Here is a 21922-nt window from a genome sequence, read left to right on the forward strand (position 1 = left end):
GGAAACAGAAACTAAACAGGGACACAGAGAAACTAAGAGAAATTATGAATCAAATGGATCTGGCAGATATCTACAGAACATTCTATCCTAAAACAAAAGGATATACCTTCTTCTCAGCACCTCATGGTACCTTCTCCAAAATCGAACACATAATTGGTCACAAAGCAGGCCTCAACAGATACAAAAATATTGAAATTGTCCCATGCATCCTATCAGATCACCATGGACTAAGGCTGATCTTCAATAACAAAATAAATAATAGAAAGCCAACCTTCACGTGGAAACTGAACAACACTCTTCTCAATGATACCTTGGTCAAGGAAGGAATAAAGAAAGAAATTAAGGACTTTTTAGAGTTCAATGAAAATGAAGCCACAACATACCCAAACTTATGGGACGCAATGAAAGCATTTCTAAGAGGAAAATTCATAGCTCTGAGTGCCTCCAAAAGGAAACTAGAGAGAGCACACATTAGCAGCTTGACAACACACCTAAAAGCACTAGAACAAAAGGAAGCAAATTCACCCAAGAGGAGTAGACGGCAGGAAATAATCAAACTCAGGGGTGAAATCAACCAAGTGGAAACAAGAAAAACTATTCAAAGAATCAACCAATCAAGGAGCTGGTTCTTTGAGAAAATCAACAAGATAGATAAACCCTTAGCCAGACTCACTAGAGGGCACAGGGAAAGCATCCTAATTAACAAAATCAGAAATGAAAAAGGAGACATAACAACAGATCCTGAAGACATCCAAAACACCATCAGATCCTTCTACCAAAGGCTATACTCAACAAAACTGGAGAACCTGGATGAAATGGAGAAGTTCCTAGACAGATACCAGGTACCAAAGTTGAATCAAGATCAGGTTAATGATCTAAACAGCCCTATATCCCCCAAAGAAATAGAAGCAGTCATTAATAGTCTCCCAACTAAAAAAAGCCCAGGACCAGATGGGTTTAGTGCAGAGTTCTATCAGATCTTCAAAGAAGATCTAATCCCAGTTCTTCACAAACTATTCCACAAAATAGAAACAGAAGGTACTCTACCCAACTCATTCTATGAAGCCACAATTACTCTGATACCTAAACCACAAACAGACCCAACAAAGATAGAAAACTTCAGACCAATATCCCTTATGAATATTGATGCAAAAATCCTCAATAAAGTTCTTGCTAACCGAATCCAAGAACACATCAAAACAATCATCCATCCTGACCAAGTAGGTTCCATCCCAGGGATGCAGGGATGGTTCAATATACGGAAATCCATCAACGTAATCCAGTATATAAACAAACTCAAAGACAAAAACCACATGGTCATCTCGTTAGATGCGGAAAAAGCATTTGACAAGATCCAACACCCATTCATGATAAAAGTCTTGGAAAGATCAGGAATTCAAGGCCCATACCTAAACATGATAAAAGCAATCTACAGCAAACCAGTAGCCAACATCAAAGTAAATGGTGAGAAGCTTGAAGCAATCCCTCTAAAATCAGGGACTAGACAAGGCTGTCCACTTTCTCCATACCTATTCAACATTGTACTTGAAGTCCTAGCCAGAGCAATTCGACAACAAAAGGAGATCAAAGGGATACAAATTGGAAAAGATGAAGTCAAAATATCACTTTTTGCAGATGATATGATAGTATATATAAGTGACCCTAAAAATTCCACCAGAGAACTCCGAAGCCTGATAAACAGCTTTGGTGAAGTAGCTGGATATAAAATTAACTCAAACAAATCAATGGCCTTTCTCTACACAAAGAATAAACAGGCTGAGAAAGAAATTAGGGAAACAACACCCTTCTCAATAGTCACAAATAATATAAAATATCTTGGCGTGACTCTAACTAAGGAAGTGAAAGATCTGTATAATAAAAACTTCAAGTCTCTGAAGAAAGAAATTATAGAAGATCTCAGAAGATGGAAAGATCTCCCATGCTCATGGATTGGCAGGATCAACATTGTAAAAATGGCTATCTTGCCAAAAGCAATCTACAGATTCAATGCAATCCCCATCAAAATTCCAACTCAATTCTTCAACGAATTAGAAAGTGCAATCTGCAAATTCATCTGGAATAACAAAAAACCTAGGATAGCAAAAACTCTTCTCAAGGATAAAAGAACCTCTGGTGGAATCACCATGCCGGACCTAAAGCTCTACTACAGAGCAATTGTGATAAAAACTGCATGGTACTGGTATAGTGACAGGCAAATAGACCAATGGAATAGAATTGAAGACCCAGAAATGAACCCACACACCTATGGTCACTTGATCTTCGACAAGGGAGCTAAAAACATTCAGTGGAAGAAAGACAGCATTTTCAACAAATGGTGCTGGCACAACTGGTTGTTAACATGTAGAAGAATGCGAATCGATCCATTCCTATCTCCTTGTACTAAGGTCAAGTCTAAGTGGATCAAGGAACTTCACATAAAACCAGAGACACTGAAACTTATAGAGGAGAAAGTGGGGAAAAGCCTTGAAGATATGGGCACAGGGGAAAAATTCCTGAATAGAACAGTAATGGCTTGTGCTGTAAGATCGAGAATTGACAAGTGGGACCTCATGAAACTACAAAGCTTCTGCAAGGCTAAAGACACCATCAATAAGACAAAAAAACCACCAACAGATTGGGAAAGGATCTTCACCTATCCTAAATCAGATAAGGGACTAATATCCAATATATATAAAGAACTCAAGAAGGTGGACTCCAGAAAGTCAAATAACCCCATTAAAAAATGGGGCTCAGAACTGAACAAAGAATTCTCACCTGAGGAATACCGAATGGCAGAGAAACACCTGAAAAAATGTTCAACATCCTTAATCATCAGGGAAATGCAAATCAAAACAACCCTGAGATTCCACCTCACACCAGTCAGAATGGCTAAGATCAAAAATTCAGGTGACAGCAGATGCTGGCGAGGATGTGGAGAAAGAGGAACACTCCTCCACTGTTGGTGGGATTGCAAGCTTGTACAACCACTCTGGAAATCAGTCTGGCGGTTCCTCAGAAAATTGGACATAGTACTACCGGAGGATCCAGCAATACCTCTCCTGGGCATATATCCAGAAGATGTCCCAACCGGTAAAAAGGACACATGCTCCACTATGTTCATAGCAGCCCTATTTATAATAGCCAGAAGCTGGAAAGAACCCAGATGTCCCTCAACAGAGGAATGGATACAGAAATTATGGTACATTTACACAATGGAGTACTACTCAGCTATTAAAAAGAATGAATTTATGAAATTCCTAGCCAAATGGATGGACCTGGAGGGCATCATCTTGAGTGAAGTAACACAATCACAAAAGAACTCACACAATATGTATTCATTGATAAGTGGATATTAGCCCAAAACTTAGGATACCCAAGATATAAGATACAATTTGATAAACGCATGAAACTCAAGAAGAATGAAGACCAAAGTGTGGACACTGTGCCCCTTCTTAGAATTGGGAACAAAACACCCAGGGAAGGAGATACAGAGACAAAGTTCGTAGCTGTGATGAAAGGATGGACCATTTAGAGACTGCCGTATCCAGGGATCCATCCCATAATCAGCTTCTAAACGCTGACACCATTGCATACACTAGCAAGATTTTGCTGAAAGGACCCAAATATAGCTGTCTCTTGTGAGACGATGCCGGGGCCTAGCAAACACAGGAGTGGATGTTCACAGTCAGTTATTGGATGTATCACAGGGCTCCCAATGGAGAAGCTAGAGAAAGTACCCAAGGAGCTAAAGGGATCTGCAACCCTATTGTTGGAACAACATGATGTACTAACCAGAACCCCGGAGCTCTTGTCTCTAGCTGCATATGTATCGAAAGATGGCCTAGTCGGCCATCAATGGAAAGAGAGGCCCATTGGACTTGCAAACTTTATATGCCCCAATATAGGGGAATGCCAGGGCCAAAAGAATGGGAATGGGTGGGTAGGGAAGTGGGGGGCACTATGGGGGACTTTTGGGATAGCATTGGAAATGTAATTGAGGAAAATATGTAATAAAAATATTAAAAATCAAAAAAAAAAAAAAAAAGAAAAACAGGAGGAACAAGCTCCAGCCAGAGACAGCTGGAACATCTAACACCAGATATGACCAGATAGCGAAAGGCAAACGTAAGGATCTTACTAACAGAAACCAAGACCACTCAGAATCACCAGAACCCAGCACTCCCACCACAGCAAATCCTGGATACCCCAACACACCTGAAAAGCAAGATTTGGATTTAAAATCATATCTCATGATGCTAGAGGATTTTAAGAAGGGCAATAATAACTCACCTAAAGAAATACAGGGGAACACGGCTAAACAGGTAGAAGTCGTTAAAGAGGAAGCACAAAAATCCCTCCAAGAATTACAGGAAAACACTGCTAAACAGGTAGAAGTCCTTAAAGGGGAAACAGAAAAGTCCCTTAAAAAATTACAGGAAAACAAAACCAAACAGGTGATGGAATTGAACAAAACCATACAAGATCTAAAAATGGAAGGAGAAATAATACATAAGACCCAAAGGGAGACAACTCTGGAGATAGAAATCCTAGGAAACATATCAGGAACCATAGAGGCGAGCATCAGCAACAGAACACAAGAGATGGAAGAGAGAATCTCAGGTGCAGAAGATTCCATAGAAAACATGGACACAACAATCAAAGAAAATGCAAAACACAAAAAAGATCCTAACTCAAAACATCCAGGAAATCCAGGACACAATGAGAAGACCAAGTATAGATGAGAATGAAGATTTTCAAAGTAAAGGGCAAGCAAATATCTTCAACAAAATTATAGAAGAAAACTTTCCTAACCTAAAGAAAGAGATGACCATGAACATACAAGAAGCCTACAGAACTGCAAATAGACTGCACCAGAAAAGAAATTCCTCCTGACACATAATAATCAGAAGAACAAACGCACTAAATAAGGATAGAATATTAAAAGCAGTAAGGGAAAAAGGTTAAGCAACATATAAAGGCAGGCTTATTAGAATTACTCCAGACTTCTCACCAGAGACTATGAAAGCCAGAAGATCCTGGACAGATGTTATACAGGCCCTAAGAGAACACAAATGCAAGCAAAGGCTACTATACCCAACAAAACTCTCAATTACCAAAGATGAAGAAACCAAAGTATTCCATGACAAAACCAAATTCATACAATATCTTTCCACGAATCCTGCCCTTCAACGGAAAATAAAAGGAAAACTCCAACAAAAGGAGGAAAATTATGCCTTAGAAAAAACAAGAGAGTAATGCTTCAATAAACCTAAAAGAAGATAGCCTCAAGAACAGAACCCCAACTCTAATAACAAAAATAACAGGAAGCAACAATTACTTTTCCTTAATATCAATGGACTCAATTCCTCAATCAAAAGACATAGACTAACAGACTGCTACATAAACAGGGCCCAACATTTTGCTGCTTACAGGAACCCACCTCAGGGACAAAGACAGACACTACCTCAGAGTAAAGGCTGGAAAACAATTTTCCAAGCAAATGCTCTGAAGAAACAAGCTGGAGTAGCCATTCTAATATTGAATAAAATCGACTTCCAACCCAAAGATATCAAATGAGACAAGGAGGGGCACTTCATACTCATCAAAGTAAAATCTTCCAAGAGGAACTCTCAATTCTGAATATCTATGCTCCAAATGCAAGGGCATCCACATTCATTAAGGATACTATAGTAAAGCTCAAAGTACACACTGCACCTCACACAATAATAGTGGGAGACTTCAACACCCCACTCTCATCAATGGACAGATCCTGGAAATAGAAACTAAACAGAGATACATTGAAATTAACAGAAGTTGTGAAACAAATGGATTTAACAGATACTACAGAATATTTTATCCTAAAATAAAAGGATATACTTTCTTCTCAGCATCTCATGGTACCGTCTCAAAAATTGAACATATTAATGGGTCACCAAACAGGCCTCAGAAGATACAAAAACATTGAAATAATCCCATGCACCCTAATAGATCACACAGACTAAGTTGATCTTTAATAACAACATAATAGAAAACCCACAAACATGGGGAAGCTGAACAACACTCTCCACAATGATAACTTAGTCAAGGAAGAAATAAAGAAAGAAATTAAAGACTTTTTAGAGTTTAATGAAAAGAAAGCCACAATATAACTAAACTTATGGGAAAAAATGAAAGTAGTCCTAAGAGGAAAACTCATAACTTTGAGTGCTGCCAAAAAGAAACTAGATAGAGCATACATTAGCAGCTTAACAGCACTCCTAAAAGCTCAAGAACAAAAGGATGCAAATTCACCCAAGAGGAATAGACAGCAGGAAATAATCAAACTCATGCAAGTGGAAACAAAAAGAACTATACAAAGAATCAAACAAACGAGGAGCTGGGTTTTTCAGAAAACAACAAGATAGATAAAACCTTAGCCAGGCTAAATAGAGGGCACAGGGGCAGCATCCTGATTAACAAAATCAGAAATGAAAAGGAGACATAACAACAGAACCTGAGGAAATCCAAAACATCATCAGATTCTACTACTAAAGGCTATACTCAACAAAACTGAAAAACCTGTTTGAAATGGACAAATTTCTAGACACATACCAGGTACCACAGTTAAATCAGGATCAGATTAATGATCTAAACAGTCCCATATCCCCTAAAGAAATAGAAGCAGTCATTAATTGTCTCGCAAACAAAAAAAGCCCAGGACCAGATGCGTCTAGTGCAGAGTTCCATCAGACCTTCAAAGAAGACCTAATTCCAATTCTCCTCAAACTATTCCACAAAATAGAAACAGAAGGTTCTACCCAATTCATTCTATGAAGCCACAATTATTTTGATACCTGAACCACACAAAGATCCAACAAAGAAAGAGAACTTATGAATATCTATGCAAAAATACTCAATAAAATACTCACAAAACGAATCCAAGAACACATCAAAATGATCATCTATCATGATCAAGTAGGCTTTATTCAGAATACAGGGATGGTTTAATATATGGAAATTCATCAACATAATCCACTATATAAACAAACTCAAAGACAAAAACCACATGATCATCTTGTTAGATGCTGAGAAAGCACATGACAAAATCCAACCCATTCATGATAAAAGTCTTGGAAAGATCAAGAATTCAAGGCCCATACCTAAACATAATAAAAGTAATATACAGCAAAACAGTAGCCAACATCAAACTAAATGGAGAGATACTTGAAGCAATCCTACTAAAACCAGGGACTAGACAAGGCTGCCCACTTTCTCCCTACCTACTCAATATAGTACTTGAAGTCCTAGCCAGAGCAATTTGACAACAAAAGGAGATCAAGGGGATACAAACTGGAAAGGAAGAAGTCAAAATATCACTATTTGCAGATGATATGATAATATATATAAGTGATCCTAAAAATTCCACCAGAGAACTCCTAAACCTGATAAACAGCTTCAGTGAAGTAGCTGGATATAAAATTACCTCAAACAAATCAGTGGTCTTTCTCTACACAAAGGATAAACAGGCTGAGAAAGAAATTAGGGAAACAACACCCTTCACAATAGTCAAAAATAATATAAAATACCTTGGTTTGACTCTAACTAAGAAAGTGAAAGATCTGTATGATAAGAACTTCAAGTCTCGGAAGAAAAAAAATCAAAAGAGATCTCAGAAGATGGAAAGATCTCCTATGCTCATGGATTGGTAGGATTAATATAGTAAAAATGGCCATCTTGCCAAAAGCAATCTACAGATTCAATGCAATCCCCATCAAAATTCCAATTCAATTCTTCATTGAGTTAGAAAGGGCAATTTGCAGATTCATCTGGAATAACAAAAAACATAGGATTGGAAAAAGTATTCTCAACAATAAAAGAACCTCTGGTGGACTCACAATGCCTGACTTCAAGCTGTACTACAGGGCAATTGTGATTAAAAACTGCATGGTACTGGTACAGTGACAGACAGGTAGATCAATGGAATAGAATTGAAGACCCAGAAATGAACGCACACACCTATAGTTACCTGACCTTTTACAAAGGAGCTAAAATCATCTAGTGGAAAAAGACAGCATTTTCAAGAAATGATGCCTGCTCAACTGGCAGTTATCATGTAGAAGAATGTGAATTGATCCATTCTTATCTCCTTGTACAAATCTCAAGTCTAAGTGGATCAAGGAACTCCATATAAAACCAGAGACACAGACTTATAGAGGAGAAAGTGGGAAAGCACCTGAATATATAGGCACAGGGGAAAATTTCCTGAACAGAACATCAATGGCTGGTGCGGCAAGATCGAGAATCGACAAATGGGACCTCAAAATTGCAAAGCTTCTGTAAGGCAAAAGACACTGTCAATAAGACAAAAAGGCCACCAACAGATTGGGAAAGGATCTTTACCAATCCTAAATCAACAGGGGACTAATATCCAATATATACAAAGAACTCAAGAAGCTGGATTCTAAAAATTCAAATAACCCTATTAAAAATGGGGTACACCTCAGAAAATTGGACATAGTACTACCGGAGGATCCCTCAATACCTCTCCTGGGCATATATCCAGAAGATGTCCCAACAGGTAAGAAGGACACATGCTTCACTATGTTCATAGCAGCCTTATTTATAATAGCCAGAAGCTGGAAAGAACCCAGATGCCCCTCAACAGAGGAATGGATACAAAAAATGTGGTACATTTACACAATGGAGTACTACTCAGCTATTAAAAAGAATGAATTTATGAAATTCCTAGGCAAATGGTTGGACCTGGAGGGCATCATCCTGAGTGAGGTAACACAATCACAAAAGAACTCAAATGATATGTACTCACTGATAAGTGGATATTAGCCCAGAAACTGAGTATACCTGAGATATAAGATACAATTTGCAAAACACATGAAACTGAAGAAGAACAAAGACCAAAGTGCGGACACTTTGCCCCTTCTTATAATTGGAAACAATCACCCATGGAAGGAGTTACAGAGACAAAGTTTGGAGCTGAGACAAAAGGATGGACCATCTAGAGACTGCCATATCCAGGGATCCATCCCATAATCAGCCTCCAAACGATGACACCATTGCATACACTAGCAAGCGTTTGCTGAAAGGACCCTGATATAGCTGTCTCTTGTGAGACTAGGCCGGGGCCTAGCAAACACATAAGTGGATGCTCACAGTCAGCTATTGGATGGATCACAGGGCCCCCAATGGAAGAGCTAGAGAAAGTATCCAAGGAGCTAAAGAGATCTGAAATCTTGTAGGTGCAACAATATTATGAACTAACCAGTACCCCAGAGCTCTTGACTCTAGCTGCATATGTATTAAAAGATGGCCTAGTTGGCCATCTCTGGAAAGAGAGGCCCATTGGACACGCAAACTTTATATGCCCCAGTACTGGGGAACACCAGGGCCAAAAAATGGGAATGGGTGCGTAAGGAAGTGGGGGGAGGGTCTGGGGGAATTTTGGGATAGCATTGGAAATGTAATTTAGGAAAATACGTAATAAAAAATATATTTTAAAAATGGGGTACAGAGCTAAATCAAGAATTCTCAACTGAGGAATACCAAATGGCTGAGAAGCCCCTGAAAAAACGTTCAACATCCTTAATCATCAGGGAAATGCAATTCAAAACAATCCTGAAATTCCACCTCACACCAGTCAGAATAGCTGAGATCAAAAACTTAGGTGACAGCAGATGCTGGCGAGGATGTGGAGAAAGAGGAATACTCCTTCATTGCTAGTGGGATTGGAAGCTGGTACAACCACTCTGGAAATCAGTTTGGTGGTTCCTCAGAAAATTGGACATAGTATTACCTGAAGATCCAGCAGTACCACTCCTGGGCATATACCCAGAATATGCTCCAACTTGTAATAAGGACACATGATCCACTATGTTCATAGAAGCCTTATTTATAATAGCCAGAAGGTGGAAAGAACCCAGATGTCCCTCAAGAGAGGAATGGATACAGAAAATGGGGTACATTTACACAATGGAGTACTACTCAGCTATTAAAAACAATGACTTCATGAAATTCTTCGGCAAATGGATGGATGTGGAGGATTTCATTCTGAGTGATGTAAAAGAACACAAAAGAACACACATGATATGCACTCACTGATAAGTGGATATTAGCCCAGAAACTTAGAATACCCAAGATATAAGTTACAATTTGCAAAACACATGAAACTCAAGAAGAACAAAGACCAAAGTGTGGACACTTTGCCCCTTCTTTGAATTGGGAACAAAACACCCATGGAAGGAGTTAAAGAGACAAAGTTTGGAGTTGAGATGGAAGGATGGACCATCTAGAGACTGCCATATCCGGGGATCCATCCCATATACAACCACCAAACCCAGACACTATTGCATATGCCAGAAAGCTTTTGCTGAAAGGACCCTGATATAGCTGTCTCCTATGAGGTTATGCTAGTGCCTAGCAAATACAGAAGTGGATGCTCACAGTCATCTATTGGATGGATCACAGGGCCCCCAATGGAGGAGCTAGAGAAAGTACCCAAGGAGCTGAAGGGGTCTGCAACCCTATAGGTGGAACAACAATATTAACTAACCAGTACCCCCAGAGCTTGTGTCTCTAGCTGCATTTGTAACAGAAGATGGCCCAGTCCGCCATCAAAGGGAGGAGAGGACCTTGGTCTTCGAAGATCATATGCCTCAGTACAGGGGAATGCCAGGGCCAGGCAGCAGGAGTGGGTAGGTTGGGGAGCAGGGAAGGTATAGGGGACTTTCGGGATAGGATCTGAATTGTAAATGAAGAAAATATCTAATAAAAGAAAAGAATATACTCACAATTTTTAGATGACCAATGTGAGATACATATTTTAAATCAAAATTTCCCTTGATTTCTCTTATTATTCCATCATTTAAATATATAACTTTCTAAAGTGAAAAAATACAACTGCAAAAATCTATAAAGGTAAGGATTAAATTTTTATTATTGTAAATAACCATTGTTTCTAAAAGAATAATTTCTCAGCTTGGTAACACTTTTCTTGTTGCTTCCTTGCCATGATGGTGGAATAATCCTGACTCCCAGGACCCCTGGAACTATATACAGTCAAAGAAGTAAAACAGCTTCACAAAGTTGCCCACTGACTCTCCTGGGAAATGTGTATGTATACATACACAAACGTACACGCAAGCACATGAGCACACATACACACACACATACACACAGCCACATGCATACACAATTACAATTATTATTAATAATATTACTATTACTGTTGCCTATGTTGTTCTATGAGATCCTGGACATATATTAACTACATACAGTGTTCATCTGCTTACAGACACAGTGCTGGTGGCTTTACTATCAATTCTCTCTGAAACTGTTTTTTAATCCTCACTGGTTGTACTTTCAATAAAGAACCAATGGCAGTTTGAACCACTGTTAAAAATAAATAAATAAATAAATAAATAAATAAATAAATAAATAAATACTGGAGAGATGGGTTGGTGATTAAGAGCACAGAGGACCTGGGTTTGGTTCTCAGTAACTACATTACCAAGTAACATAATGTAGCTCAGAACAATCTCCAGCTCCCCCTTCTGGTTGCTGAGAGGCACTGCATGCAGAGATGCTAATACTCAAGCAAAACACTCAAGCAGAGAAAGATTAATCTGGCTAGCCAAATAAAAAATAAATGCATTCTGTAAAAATTTACAAAGTAAAATTGGGGGAAGAAAGAGCACCATTGACATCAGACCTCTGTTAGAAGTCCTTGGGAAAATGTGATTAAATAAAATTTCAACTTAATTATTCTACCTTAATGAAAACAGGCAAAAATGTGATTTTTGGTTTTAAAAGGTTATTTATTTCAGTTAAGGAAATACAGCCATGTAAATAAAGCATCAATAAAATGATAGAAAACTCCTCCCTTAGTTTTGTTTGTTTTTTAATACAGGGTCTAACTGTGTGTAGTCCAGGTTGACTCTGACCCTGAATGGTAAGACTATATAGGTGAATAACAACATATATATCTACTATATATGTTCATGAATATATAAGAATGTCCCATGAATGTGACAATTCCTCTCCAATAACCTCAAGTCTTTTGATGTCATAGCTTCATGTTTGTTTCAGATTTTCATCTTTTTTTTTTTTTTATTTCTGGTTCATTTTTGTTTTGAGGCTCTCACTGTACAGCATGAACTGGTCTGGAAACTCTATCTGGCTACCTCTGCTTTACAGGCATGTGGTTATCCCCTACAACAGACATTTCATAGAGACAATTTTGTATCAGAATTTAGCATACTATACATTCAAAACTTGTTCACAGTTGACATGGCTTTCCCTCTACAAAAGAACTTCAAGAAAGAGCCACATTGTAAATCAGAAACAGATACATCCACCAAAAAAACCAAAAATGCCAAAAGAATGAGAAAATATGAAGCCAGGTGATGTTTCAAGCTTGGGGTAGTGCTATGGAACTAGAGTGGTGTTCTGCAAGACGGCCAGAAGGATGTGTTCATGGGAACACACACTGCCAGGCTACACCTTCATCACTCACTGCACATTGGAGTGTCAAATATCTACTTATTTATCTGGCAGTGCTATTTCAGAATGAAAATTAATGACAACGATGATGTGTTTATGGTGAAAATAGTTTTTGTTGAAATCAGTGAAATATTGTATACACACATACATACATGTGTATGTTTCACAATCTGAGGACGAACACAAGATGATTTTGATTTGTGCCATATAATATTAGTGTACTGTTTCCTTTTTGTATATGTGTGTTTTACAAGTATATATGTTTGTTCCCCTCCCCCTCTGCATGTCCATATGCATGTGCATGTGTGTGTGCATGGGGTAGGTGGCTGGGGATCTGAACTTCAGACATCAAGCTTAGTAAGTGTTTTATCCACTGAGCAATACCCAGCCCCTGTGGTGTTACTTAGGGCTGATGAGTGTCAAATTCAATTTAATAACTTAAATATGAATAGTGCCTTATAGATGATAGAGCTTTATCATACTAATAATCTAATAGAAGAGTAACTATGCCGGGAAAGATAAGTCAACAGGAGGCCCAAACTAATCATGCAGCCATCACAGTATCACACTGATGATAAAGTGCCTTCTTGTTTGTACTTCTTTCTAATATTTGGATTTATATCCAATATTAAGTGGAATATTGGAAGGACATGAGTTGCTCTAGTCAAGTACTATTTATGTTTTCTCTTGCTCTCTGTACATCTTGGCACAAGCCAAAACTAGTCTATTATAGAGAGAGTTATTAGCATGGATCTGACTTCTAGTCTGTGTGCAACCCCAGTGGACTTGCACTGCTTCACACAAAAATCCACATTTCCCTACAGGCTGGCTTTCTTTTCTTTTCTTTTCTTTTCTTTTCTTTTCTTTTCTTTTCTTTTCTTTCCTTTCCTTTCCTTTCCTTTCCTTTCCTTTTCTTTTCTTTTCTTTCTTTTTTTTTTATTGTACTTGGCCAGAGTTGTTATTCTTCACTATCCAGAGAAAAATACCAAAATTGCTGGAGTCTACCATAGGAACCCAAATTGTATTGTTACCTAAAAAACCACATCCATTCATTTGATTTATTGCAAGATAAATCCAACCAACCCCTTAGGTATCTCTCAGATCACACATGCTATAAAATGCCTATTTATCATATTATAGCAATACTCTTTTATTGCTCTAGGAATAAAATATAAACAACCATGCTATTTTATTTGATCTGTGACTACTGGATGATCAGATCGATCAGACAGTGGCTGGAGTGTAGTGTTCCAGAGTGACATTATAGAGAAGAGCTATGTTCATGATAAGTCAAACCAGAGCTCCTTTCTTCTGTCACTTTCACAGTGGGAGAAAAGTGCTCTTACTGAAGGATCAATTCATAAAGCCAATGCCAAACCAGGAAACAAAAACGTAGAAGAAAATGAGAATAAGCAGGTCTGTGAACCCCTCACCCCCCACTTTCTACCCCAGCTATGACGAGAATGAAATACAAGTCAAAGGTCACCTTCCAACAGAGTCACCTTCCTTAGCAAGCAAAGGACACTGGTAACAGTAACTTCCTTCCTCTCTAACTCTCCCAAAGGTGATCTTTCAGTGGGGATGACAAGATCTCGTTCAAAATCCATTCTCTGCTACTCTCGAACTCAGAACTGCATTAACCAGCACCACCAGCCACCTTCTATATCCATATCCATTAGCCACACAAGTGGCCAAAACCATCAGCATTTGCTACCATAAACAGATTTTTGGTCCATCTTCTCCCACTGGAATATAGATGGCTGGAGGACAAAGGCTTCTGTTGTAACCTAAAGAAACCAGTGCTCAGTACAGTGCCTGCTTACTAAAAATGAGCCAGAAATTCTCATGCCAGAAATGAAACCCTAGTATACATATTTCACATACACTACAGGCATGAGAAGCCAACCGTGCTGCTAATAAAGATCATATTCGTCTCCTGTACACAAGATAATTTTAAGCCCACCACACACTCATAAATTTGATTGTAACTTTTGGTTTTAAAATATCTACAAAGACAGCTCTGGGGCAGCCCAGTTATAAGCATATGCTTTCTACTCTGCCTTATGCAAATGTGCCATTATTATGACTTTGGGAGAAAATGATGGCATTCTACAAACGTCTATTTACTCAAAGCACTTTGCATAGTAGTCTTCAGGCAACACCCACGATTCAGTCCAGCGGAGGACCACATCATACTGACCACTTGTGTTGTAAATGTGAAATATACAGCGATTTATTTTTTAGTTTTTTCCCTGTGCTGAAGAGCCAGACAGAACAAATCACAGATTGTCTGAACATCCACAAAATACATTTTTTACCTCATTTTCGCTTAAGCCACAAAAGGGCTTTTGTGGCTCCTTAGACCACACCTTTATCCTCATCCTCCCCACAAGCTCACATACAGCATTTGACTTTATTATTTTACTTTTGAAAAGTCAGCTTTTACGAAAGATGAAATATGATGCGTTGTATAGGACAATGTAGTAAATGCCCCAGCATTTGGGCCTAACACTTTTTTTAAATATTTTTAAATGCAGAAGGGAATTTAGCAGAAACATCTGTGAGGTATCAGGGACTAAAGTACTTTGATTTACACAAAGAAGTGAAAAATCAAGAATTTCTGATCAGCTTTCATGGTTCTCCAGCGCAGTATTTTTGAATGGCACCAACTTGGCTGAATCTGATTTCTTGAACACTGGGCCTAAGCATAGCATATTGTGAGAAAGTGGTCTGTATCTGCCCAGTGATATTTACCTAACAGCCTTGACAACATGGGTAAGAGTCAAGAAGGCACAGCACTGTCTTCCCAACCTCCTGCACACGTAACAGAGGCGGAGGAAACACAGCTTCAGCACGCAGTCAGGAAAGACGACAGTTAACCGAGGACAGAGGAGGATTTTAAACCATATACCCATTATTCGCACACATCACCGAGATTGAAGAGATGTCTTCAGCGTGTATCATATTCTCTCTATGAAATGCCTCTGCCACGGTGTGCTGTCTCTCACGGGCCCAATGCCACCTGGTCACATGAAATTAACTCATATTTCAGATGTAGTGTATAGGACAAGGTCATTTTACGTTGTGTTTGGGGGTGCATTGTGCTAGGACGCCAAGCGGTTATCTGGGAGCAGATTCGAGGTTTTCCACTTGTGCCACGCTCCTGGTGCTTACGGCTGTGAAACAAAAGGAGCTTTTTATCTCTATTACTTATCTATCTCAAGTATTTGGTTTCAGTGATGGAAGGTTAATGTGGTATCCTGCCTTTTTTTTTGTCCTCTCTTAAGAAAGGTCTGGGATGGCTTGTGCACTCTGCCACTGAGTAGTATATAATTGAACTCTGCTGTCTCGATCCCTGTTGAGGATCTCAGGGGTTGGCTGCCTGTTCCTGATCTCTGTTGAGGATCCCAGGGGTTGGCTGCCTGTTCCTGATCTCTGTTGAGAATCCCAGGGGTTGGCTGCCTGTTCCTGATCCCTGTTGAGGATCCCAGGGGTTGGCTGCCTGTTCCTGATCTCTGTTGAGAATCCCAGGGGTTGTCTGTCTGCTCCTGATCCCTTTTGAGGAACCCCAGAGTAGCCTGTCTCTTTTGCAGAATTATCTACCATCCTCAAGAGCTCTCTACACCTTGACTCTTTTCTCTCTTTTCTGGCTTACTACACAGACTCAAGCCAAGCTCGAGTACCCTTTCTCTCTCAGCCCCTGCAGAGACAGCTTTATAGGTGGTGCTTAGAGGAGAAGAAAACTGGCCCGGGCTCCTTCTTTCTCCTTTTAGTGCCCAAAGGAAAGGGCAAAGCAACCATGCATGATAACTCCAAGAGTAATGCATGGCTGGAAGGCTGGCAAGCCAGGAGTGACACAGCCATGATTCTTCCCCCTTTACCATACTGCACTGTTCCTGGGCTGAGAAAGAGAGGGACAGGAATGGAGGGAGGATGCTCGATGCTTGTAGCAAGGGCAATGGGGGAGAGAAGATGGTGGGTCTCAGGTAGCCTCCACATAGGACCACAGGATAATTCATGAGCACATCCTGGGTGCTGTGTGGATGGTCTCCTTATGAAATTGGCCAATTCTTCACCCTTCCAATTATCCTCATTCCTCCCCAAACTGTCATCTTAAGTTTACAATGTAAGAATTAACAAGAGACACTATGCTCCTCTACCCCTAACTTCTGCAATACTGGCTTCAGTCCTGGAAGCTGACCGAGCTCTCATCACATTTTAAAAGAAACATAGTAAGGGACAGGAGTGGAGGAACATAAGGTCAGGGGGAAGGTCATGTCAGGAAAGGCTGCACAAGACACTGGCTATGTTAATATGAATCAAGCCAACCACTGTAGACATGGTCTGTCTAAACTTCGAATTTTACAGTATCAAGACTGAACCCAACACTAGGCAAGAACTCTGTGCTTCAACCACACACCTCCCCACATCTTAAAACAGTTTGAAACCTGCTAGAACCTATTTCATGATGGTCTAACTGCTGTAGGTAACAGCATGTTAACTTACATGGTAACTAGGTGTAGCTTACACCATGGCTACTGCCTCAAAATGAACTGAAAAGACCATCATTAACAAATACTCAAGCATTCACTTAGAAATATTCAAATATTCATTATCATATATTCAAATACTCAATAAATATTCAAATATCGCCGGGGCCTAGCAAACACAGAAGTGGATGCTCACAGTCAGCTATTGGATGGATCACAGGGCCCCCAATGGAGGAGCTAGAGAAAGCACCTAAGGAGCTAAAGGGATCTGCAACAACATTATGAACTAACCAGTACCCCCCCACCCCCGGAGCTCATGTCTCTAGCTGCATATGAATCAGAAGATGGCCTAGTCGGCCATCAGTGGAAAGAGAGGCCCATTGGTCCTGCAAACTATATATGCCTCAGTACAGGGGAACGCCAGGGCCAAGAAGTGGGAGTGGGTGGGTGGGGAAGTTGGTGGGGGAGCATGTGGGGGACTTTTGGGATAGCATTGGAAATGTAAGTGAAATAAATACCCAATTAAAAAAAATAAAAAACAAAAAAAATCCATGAAGAAATATGTTAAGATTTACTACTCTAGATGCTTCTTGTGTCGCAGTGAATTTCCTAGCCCATCTGCACCAGAGGCTCCATGGCACAGCAGGCTGCTTATGAGGTAGGCCTCCAGAGCACCGGGCCAATCCCAAACACAGCCAGACAAACACTTCACTCTAGAGAATAAGCAAGGTGCTCAGGATGAAGGGAATTTTAGCTTGAAAGCTTCAACTATGGTAAACTTCAAATCTAAATCCTTACAAAGCAAACACTTACCAACCAGGACAATGAGTCTGTATTTGTCATGGATCTGCCGCCGGTAGGGTGTCACCTCCTCATATGTGGGCACATCTGCTGTGTCATACTGCTCACTCTTTTTGCATTCATACATGGACTTATTTATTTTCTTATCTTTTCTGCTAAGACGGAAACTTCTTCTAAAACCAGCTACAAATAAAAAAAATATACATTTTTAAAAAGAAAACATTTAGGGTATTTCCATCTAAACATTTAAATCTCCCCAAGCCAACTATTAAAATCCTTCTGAATCAGCTCCACAGAATAAAATGAAATTCAAGGATCCTGTAATTGTGTAAAAGTATATTTGCTTCAAAAAGGATATCGACGGCTGGTGAGACAGCGCTTGCTGAGGCAGGTTCAATCTCTAGAACGGACATGAGAGTTTGAGAGAGCTGACTTCTACTGTCCCCTGACCTTTACACATAGGCTACGGCATGTGCACATCCACACATATCCACAGACACATGAAATAAACAAAATGTAATAAAAATTAAAAAGAAGATGATGTAGACTACTTTTAGAGTTTTTCTACAAGGTACAAAAGTGAAAGAACATATACATGAATTTTGGGGACTGCATGGGGAGTCAATAATTACTCCCATTGGGTTTGGAAAAATAAAAGCATTCAAAAGAAAGCTAATACTAAAGTAATATAGCCAGGGCTGGGGAGGAAACACTTTGGATGAGTACTGCCTGGCGTGCAGAATGCCTAGCATAGCCCTGGGTTGTATATGTGTAATCCTGACATTTGGGAAGTAGAGGTAAGAATTCAGGGTCATCCTTGGCTACATCGTGAGTCTGAGGCCAGTCTGGGTTACATGAAACCAAGTCTTTAAAAAAGATGTGTAAATATGGAGTTTTCTGAGATGCCTATGGAGTCAGAGTTCAATAAAATAAATCAGCAAATATATTTGCAATAAACAATAAAAGTCACTCTGTGACTCTCTAAGAATAACTGATTTTGAGGCAACCCCATGTTAATTGAGAGAAACGTCTTCATAAGAGAAAGAGTCTCCCAGAGTTCCCTCAGAGGCAAAGTGAGGGAGTGAACAGGACTAGTTGTAAAACCTGCTTGTGTCACATAGAAAGAGTGAGATGCAAGTAAGGCACAGGGAAGCAGAACACCCTGACCCAGCAGGGGAAATGGGAGAGAAGCCAGCATCCTGTGAGCTGCTCAAGGGAAAAGCTGTACAGGACCCTTTGCTCCTCTCTTCCCAGGACACTAGAAATTCGTAAGAACCTGGTCCTCCAGCATGCCCCAGGGAACCCAGATGCTTACCATGTGCCCGGGGGTTAGCACACTGGACTCTGACCAGAGCCTCCGCCTAAACCAGCACAGTCTACTTATCTGTGCCCCCAACTCTGTCATCAGTGATGGGATTGTGACTTACAAAGTCTCAATGCTGGCATCTCAGAGTTCTAACTGCAGTTCCCATGATCCCAATCCCTTCACAGTTCTTTTTGGTATAGAAGTCACTAAAAGTTTTGGGTACGTGCATCATCCAACACAAATGAAGTCCCACAGCTAAACCTGGAGAAAACTCAGGTCTACAAATTGCAACTAAGTCCTGATTTCTGAGAAACTGCTTACCTAGCCGGGTCTTTACAACCCACTGACATTTTTACTCCTGCTATCAACACGAAACTGAAAGCAAGGGAAGAGAGAGGGCGAGCAGATCTCTAAAGTAAGACTATGAAAAAGACGGTGGCATGCTCCCTGGGATGGGTGGCAGCACCTGCTCTGCCATGCTTCACACAGAACAGGTACTTAAGAATTTATCAAACAGCAGCAGCAACTGCAAACCCACTTCCACTCTGTGTCACCTTTGAAAACGTCAAAGACGAAAGCGAACAGGTGGGGACTTTACCACAGACCTGAAGTTAGACAGATCTCTGTACAGAAAAGCTCTTAGAACTAAGGGGAACAACAGAGGACACGGGCCAGTGACTGTTACCTTAGAATTCAGTCCCACCCTCAGCTTTTCAGCACTACCTTGTTCTGGAACTACCTTGCCCCAAAACTCCTTTTACAAAAAACAGGAAGAGAAGGGGGCAGATGGCTGCCATGTCCTGAAGAGTAGGAGATCCACAAAGACTGGAGATGGGAAGTGAAGAACAGAGACTAGAAGTACTGCCCTGCCATGCCAGCCATGTATCTCTGAAGTTTCAAAAGTCTTCTGTGGGGCAGGGGTCGGGGGAGCTCATTTTGTGTACCTTAAAATACTGATAAACACCAGCAGCTGAAGATAGGCTACTCATGGCCGTGGCCCATGGCAGACTCCTGCATGTCTCTTACACATCCACACTGTACTGTGTGGCCCCCACTATCTGAGTGGGTCTTTAGGGAAGGCATGTGGATTCCCATGTACAGACTCTCAGAAAGGAGAAGAGCACATCTGGAGGCTCATTAATCAATTTTAAATGGGCTCTTGTAAGAGGAGGAACCAGTAAATGAGAGCCAGATTTAAATATATAGACAGGGCGGGGGGTGTGTGGGAGGTGTCACTGTGTAGTACAGCGTGTGACTTCCATGAGGCCTTACGTTCCCTATCTCCTGTGCTATAATTCATAAACCAACAATTATTTTAAATGCCTATTGACAAGTCATTTTAAGGAAACACACTAGAAAGGCAAAGTCATTCTTCCTTTTGCAGTCTCTTCTAGGAGTGCATGGAGTTTCTGTTTACAGTTTCTTCTAGGAGTGCATGGAGTTTCTGTTTACAGTCTCTTCTAGGAGTGCATGGAGTTTTTGTTGCCAAACTTAATTTTCAAGAGCATCTGTCCCTCCAGTCTGATGATTTTTTTTTAACTTACTTACGTTACCTCTCCATCATAAATGTGTATGTATTATTTACACAGACACTTTTATGTATACATACATGTATGCATATACATACCTATGCATATTTATACATATATACATGTAAAGACAACAGGAAGAAAAATTCTCAGCTCAGAATCAACAGTTAACAAAGCATGAAATCTAATCATAAGAATCTTTCTTATTATGATCTTTGTTCAGGCAAACACACACACACACACACACACTCCCAAACATCCAAACCCAGATTTTTCTAGAATCTATTCATCCATGGCTTGTGATTTCCAACCCCTAGTTGGAAATGCCTGTCAGCACCCCATGGCTGAGTCTCTAGGAGACTACATCCTATCTTTAAAAGGGGGGCTGGTAGTTAGGAACTTCTTGACTTTGGATTTTTCTCAGTTCTCTTATTAAAAGGAGCCTAAATACCATGCGGCTAAACTGAAAGGAAGCAGAGCTTCTACTCAGATAAATATTGGGAACACAGCATCTAGTCGGGGCCAGTCCCCTTGCTCGGCAGGGCGGCTTTGGAAGTAGAGAGAGAAGAACTCTCTCAAGGAATTCAGGGTAAAGGAACAGTTTTACACAAAACGTATTTTCCTTAAGTTCATAGTTTTGTAATGGGCTCAACATTTTTATAAACAGGTTTGTTTCCAGGGAAGCCTATCCACAGATGCTAGAAGTCTGTGTCTTTGAAAGGAACAGCGGGTTTTATTACAGTAGGAAGGTGACATCAGAGTAGGATGCAGCTGCAGGACAATGCTTATCTAATACTTTCCAGAAGTGACAATTCACAGTGACAAGCCTATCTATCATCTAACTCCACAAGCTCTGCTTAAAGACATTAACCATGAAGGGGTGACTATAAAGAGAACTGCTTGTAATGTGAAATGGCTACTTAATATCTCCCGGTTGGCTGTATGTGTAACCTATGGTTTCATGAGGATACACTGTTGCAAGTGGGTTCTTCTAACAATGAGGCCTGTGGGCAAACTTCTCCTGCAGCAGCTTCTCATCCCTTCTTTAAAACCCTTGGTAATGTGGCTGGTGTAAAGCTGTTCATCTCTGTTACACTGTTGGATCACTGTGAGATCGAATGGTATTTTCATTATGGGTCTTTGCCTTTGTATTTTCTCTGTCACTGCCATTGACTGACCACAATCAAGCTTTGAGTCAGTCCATCATCCTACATACAGGTCAGCAAGCAGGTGAGCCCACTTCCCAAACGTGTTCACCATTCTCCCAATCACCATTCTCTCAACAATGAACCAATTTTAAA

The 21922-nt window shown here is 40.1% G+C and overlaps 1 protein-coding gene across 8 annotated transcripts in view; it reads right to left on the reverse strand.

Moving 5' to 3' along the window:
* The window catches only part of Mpp7 (MAGUK p55 scaffold protein 7), a 293217-nt gene that overhangs the window by 50275 nt on the left and 221020 nt on the right, over positions 1-21922 (reverse strand). For 7 of the 8 annotated variants that reach the window (XM_085833410.1, XM_085833408.1, XM_085833407.1 and 4 more), the window contains one exon: positions 17799-17969. The exons of the other annotated variant lie outside the window; for it this stretch is intronic. In XM_085833410.1, coding sequence (XP_085689536.1) covers positions 17799-17969 — 171 coding nt within the window. The remainder of the gene's footprint in view (positions 1-17798; positions 17970-21922) is intronic. 8 annotated transcript variants of the gene reach the window in all.

This window comes from Mus caroli, unplaced genomic scaffold, assembly GCF_978045245.1.
Source record: "Mus caroli unplaced genomic scaffold, Mus_caroli_1 scaffold_19, whole genome shotgun sequence".
Lineage (NCBI taxonomy): Eukaryota > Metazoa > Chordata > Mammalia > Rodentia > Muridae > Mus > Mus caroli.